Source organism: Salvia splendens, chromosome 8, assembly GCF_004379255.2.
Source record: "Salvia splendens isolate huo1 chromosome 8, SspV2, whole genome shotgun sequence".
NCBI classification, from domain to species: Eukaryota; Viridiplantae; Streptophyta; class Magnoliopsida; order Lamiales; family Lamiaceae; genus Salvia; species Salvia splendens.
The window spans coordinates 25,769,016-25,772,366 of record NC_056039.1 but is presented as its reverse complement, the minus strand read 5'-3'; the positions used below and the strand labels follow the sequence as shown (position 1 = coordinate 25,772,366).

Sequence of the window (3,351 nt, the reverse complement as noted above, 5' to 3'; positions counted from 1 at the left end):
TGTTAATAGGACCATTTTTGTAGTTCACTATTTAGATTATGTTTTGTATGTTAATTAAAGAGTAAATAGTACTTCCTCCATCCCATAAAAATATGCACTCTATTTTAATTACTTTTTTTCTACTTCTCTCATAAATTATCAATTTTATATTACAATATTTAACTAACCCAAAGTACATATTCTTTTAGAACGGTGGAGAATTAGCACATATGGTTTCTCAAGTACACATCATGAGAGCATCCCCATCCGTGTTCTTGCCAACGAGCACGGATGTGGCCCGGACCCACTTTTACTCTCTGCTCTTAGGCAAGAGCACAACACCCATATACGTGCTCTTCTGCAAGGACAAGCTCAAGGGTCCCACCATTCTATTATTCAATTTAAATAAAAACATTTCCACAAAATTAAAATGCATTAAAAATATCTGGAATACTATTACAAATTACAAAAAAATTAAAAATTACATAATTAAAATCCTAAAAATTAAAAAGTACATAATTAAAATCCTAAAATTTAAAAATTACATAATTAAATTCATAAAATAAAAAAAAAACAATACTCGTGGCCGAATTTCGCTCAAATGTGTTTGATTAGGTCTTCTTGTAGCTCAATGTGAGCTCGGGTATCGCGCATTGTGTTCCTTGTTTCGATCCTCTCGCCCACTGTCATATGCACACCTTGGCGTGGGGGAGACATCGCGGTTGAGCTTCCGGCTCCATCCTCGTCGTAAAAGCTAGCCGTCATCGGTCATTCGACAGCTATAATCATGTTGTGCAAGATAATACACGTCAGCTATTATTTTCAATTTTTAAAAATAAAAAATAAAAAATAAAAAATGAATTTCCAACGAAAATGTTGTTGGTCAATCAGAACGCGCCACGTCAACTGCTCGCTGACACGGACGTGCTCGATACATCGAGCAGCGGCGCACCAACGGCGAGCAGACGGTGCCGCGCCGCTGGTACGGACGGACGGGTGTCCATTCACCGCGGCGATGCTCTTAGAGTGTCCACTATGGCATGGACGCGGCTATAGCCGCGTCCACGGCGGGCGGCGGGCGGGTTATAGTGGAGGGCGCGGGCGGACGGCGAAATCGGGGCGGTAGGGGGGCGGACGCGGGATAGCCGCGTTCGGGGCGAGCCCGCGGCTGGGGTGAATGGAGGAAGAATGGGTGGGGCGATGGCCGCGGCGCCCTATAGTGTGGAAACGGGGCGGATGCGGGCGCCGCGGCGGTGGGGCGGCTGTGTGAGAAGGGGAGGCGGCGCGGCGGGCGGATGCGGCGCCATAGTGGACACCCTTATGTGTCTGTACGTGTATGTATGTTGAGTCCCGGAACAATGAAAATCCCCTTCCACCCAATCCCACCCAATCCCACGAGAAACTTCTCTCTGTTCTCTCATAAAAACCTCCATCTCACTCCATTCCCCATTCTTGTCCCTATTTCACAATTCATACAACTCTCACTCCATTGAACATCAAATGGAACTCCTCCTCATCTCCTCCCTTCTCTTCCTCTCCCTCAAAATCCACCCTTGCCTCTCCTCTCCACTCCTCCTCCCCCTCTCCCACTCCCTCTCCCCCTCCCTCTTCAACTCCACCCCTCACCTCCTCCACTCCACCTCCTCCCGCTCCGCCTCCCGCTTCCGCCACCGCCACCGTGTCTCCCTCCCCCTCTCCCCCGGCGCCGACTACACCCTCTCCTTCTCCCTCGGCCCCCACTCCATCTCCCTCTACTTAGACACCGGAAGCGACGTCGTTTGGGTCCCCTGCCATCCCTTCGACTGCATCCTCTGCGACGGCAAATTCTCCCCCTCCTCCATCCCCTTCCCCTCCCCCCTCAACCTCTCCTCTGCCTCCCCCCTCCCCTGCAATTCCCCCCTCTGCTCCTCCGCCCACAACTCCCTCCCCTCCCCCCCACCTCTGCGCCATCGCCAATTGCCCCCTCGAAACCATCGAAATCGGCGACTGCCGCAAATTCCCCTGCCCCTCCTTCTACTACGCCTACGGCGACGGCAGCCTCGTCGCCTCCCTCTACCGCGACACCCTCTCCTCCTCCCCCTCCTTCAATCTCCCCAATTTCACCTTCGGCTGCGCCCACTCCGCCCTCGCCGAGCCCATCGGCGTCGCCGGATTCGGCCGCGGCCGCCTCTCCTTCCCGGCGCAGCTCGCCCGCACTTCGCCGGAGATCGCCAATTACTTCTCCTATTGCCTAATTTCCCACTCCTTCCACGCCGATCGCGTGCTGAAACCTAGCCCCCTAATCCTAGGGCGGCACGAGAAGAAAAAGAAGAAGAGATTGGATTCCGATTCTGAGGATGGTGAGACGGAACAAGTTATGTACAGTTACACACCGATGCTGTACAATCCGAAGCATCCGTACTTTTACTGCATCGGATTGGAGGCGGTTTCGATCGGAAACGTGAAAATTCCGGCGCCGGAGAGTTTACGGCGGGTGGACCGGCGCGGCGACGGCGGGATGGTGGTGGACTCGGGGACGACGTTCACGATGCTGCCGCGGGGATTCTACCGCGCGGTGGTGGGGGAGTTCGGGCGGGGCGTGCGCCACAGGCGCGCGCGGGGCGTGGAGGAGAGGACGGGGCTGAGCCCGTGCTACTACGGGGAATCTTTTGCGGATATTCCGCGGGTGACGTGGCACTTCGGGAGGAATGCGACGGTGGAGATGCCGCGGGAGAATTACTTCTACGAGTTCGTGGATGGGGAGGCGGGGAAGAGGGTGGGGTGCGTGATGGTGATGGACGGCGGGGAGGAGGGAGGGGGGCCGGCGGGGCTGCTCGGGAACTACCAGCAGCAGGGGTTTGAGGTGGTGTATGACTTGGAGGCGAAGCGCCTCGGCTTCGCCAAGCGCAAGTGCGCTTCTTTGTGGGATTCGCTAAGTTAAACAGGTCGGGTGCGGGTTCAGGTTTATAGGGATGGGTGGCTGTGCATGTAATGAAAAATTTGTAAATTTGTAAATTCCTAAACTATGTAACTATTGCTTTTCGAACTTGGTACAATTCCAATATCTATAGATGAAACGATTTTTCTCTAATAAAGGGCTAAAAATTTCGGACTCGTTTAGCAATCCAACTCATCTAACGCCGCCATTAAGGCCCCCTCATTATGAAATTAGTGGTTAGACCATTCGCGTTTATGACCTTTAATGCCTATTTGGTACAGATGTAGGACAATGATGGGCAAATGCTGTGATAAGAGTGTCCAGTATAAGATGGACATCCTAATAGCCCCGCCCCAGTTTTTATCCACGGTCCCAAAATTATTGTCTAAAGTCTCAAAAATTTATTTCCGCCACTATAGTGGACACTTCCAATAACCCCAATCTTTTTTTCATTT

The 3,351-nt window shown here is 52.2% G+C and overlaps 1 protein-coding gene across 1 annotated transcript; it reads left to right on the top strand.

Moving 5' to 3' along the window:
* Positions 1–555: 555 nt before the first annotated feature.
* On the top strand, positions 556–3,049 carry LOC121745604 (probable aspartyl protease At4g16563). The gene is given in 2 exon segments (XM_042139567.1): positions 556–1,911; positions 1,913–3,049. Coding segments are annotated over 2 exon segments (1,419 nt in total). The 5' UTR covers positions 556–1,479; the 3' UTR covers positions 2,900–3,049.
* The last annotated feature ends 302 nt before the right edge of the window (positions 3,050–3,351 follow it).